The 1,524-nt window shown below is 32.0% G+C and overlaps 1 protein-coding gene across 1 annotated transcript; it reads left to right on the forward strand.

Annotated features, from left to right (window-relative positions):
- Positions 1-463: 463 nt before the first annotated feature.
- Positions 464-935, forward strand: LOC110107139 (EG45-like domain containing protein 2). Its single transcript, XM_020837309.1, has 2 exons — positions 464-575; positions 697-935. Exons 1-2 carry the CDS (start codon positions 464-466, stop codon positions 933-935), a joined length of 351 nt encoding a protein of 116 aa, XP_020692968.1.
- Positions 936-1,524: the final 589 nt, after the last annotated feature.

Genomic DNA, 1,524 nt, shown 5'->3' on the forward strand with positions numbered 1-1,524 from the left:
ATAATCAAAGTTTGAAAAGTTCTTCAGATTAAAACCTAAAAGACATATTCTTTCTTCATTTTTTTGGAACTATATAGGAAACTGTCATACCAATGGCGCAGCCAACAAATGACATGACAATACAATTTGGAACGACAGACAAAAAGAACTTATCATTTCTTCTCCAATCATACTAATATTCTTCTTACGTACCTCTTTCCAATTTGAAAAGGCCTGGGTTGGCTTTTTCTCGGTCACCTTAATATTTTTTTTCCTTGAAGATATATTAATTATTTTAACAAATATTACAATTAGAAAAAAAAAACAAATATTATAATTAGAACTTAATTATATGGCCTTCTGCTATATAAGCATGATGAGTCTTCTGAGCAGTGAGCACATCGCATAGACCATTAGCCTTAGCTTACTAAGAGATTCAGAAGCAGCTAATCAAGAGATCATTCAGGCGCTGCAGCTGAGAGTAATGGATCAGAAGCGGGATGTAATTATTGTGGTGGCCGTGGCCATGCTATGCTCTTTATCGCTGGCCTTTGCAGCTGAAACGATGGCTAGCTACACACATTCACCTTATGTTCGTATGTTCTAATTACTTTTTGTATTTTCATGAAATAGAGAACATATATAGAGAGGGAGGAATAAATATTATTCAAATATATTTGCATGCAGCTTCTGCTTGCTTTGGTTTCATAAACAAAGGTACACTGATTGCCGGATTTGGAAATTCAATGTGGAATAGTGAGCTTTGTGGGCAGCAGCTGAAAGTAACTTGTATTGATGATCAAAATCCTCAACAGTACTGTAAGAGCTCCTCAGTGATAGTCACTCTTGTGGATCATTGCGACGAATGCCCTGACTCCATCACTCTCTCAGAAGAAGCTTTTGATGTTATAGCCAAAAAAGAGGCTGGAAACGTTAAAGTGAAATATGAGCAGTAAGACTTTTTCTTTAATATTTACTTACACTGATCTTCTTTTTTTCTAGCACTTTTTTTAACAAAATTTTATGAAAGTTATTTGTTATAGACTATTTTCTTTGTTCTATTTGGTACTATATATATATATATATATTTGTTTGATTAAGTTCTCTATCTATGGATCGCAGAGTCTCTGGTTGATCAATTTTCTGAAGCGCAGAGGAGGAATAATGAAGAAGGAATAAAGTTTACCTTGCAAGGATATAACTACCTTAAATTAATGTACCTTTGTATCTTTGTGTGTTGAATTTTTGTTTGTAATTTTCGTTTTATTTGTGGGGAATGTTTAAATAAGAAATATCAAAAATGAAATTCAAGGTTGAGCCAAGAACATCTATATGTATATATAAAGAGAGAGAGAGAGAGAGAGAGAGAGAGAGAGAGAGAGATTAGAAATAAAAATATATAATATAAAGATGTAAGAATTATTATTAAGGGGCACAATATGTGTGAATTTATGATGAATTTGATGTGCACATCAAGATAAAATAGAAAATCATAATCATTTTTTTAAAATCTTATGTGAAAATATAATATTGTATTTTATATGA

This window comes from Dendrobium catenatum, unplaced genomic scaffold (genome assembly GCF_001605985.2).
Source record: "Dendrobium catenatum unplaced genomic scaffold, ASM160598v2 fragScaff_scaffold_1448, whole genome shotgun sequence".
Lineage (NCBI taxonomy): Eukaryota > Viridiplantae > Streptophyta > Magnoliopsida > Asparagales > Orchidaceae > Dendrobium > Dendrobium catenatum.

Bases quoted from the DNA above. Each gene is read 5' to 3' on its own strand.
- LOC110107139 (XM_020837309.1), top strand. From the start codon at position 464: ATGGATCAGAAGCGGGATGTAATTATTGTGGTGGCCGTGGCCATGCTA. The intron at 576-696 runs GTATGTTCTAAT...TCATAAACAAAG, and splicing joins CACACATTCACCTTATGTTC to GTACACTGATTGCCGGATTT.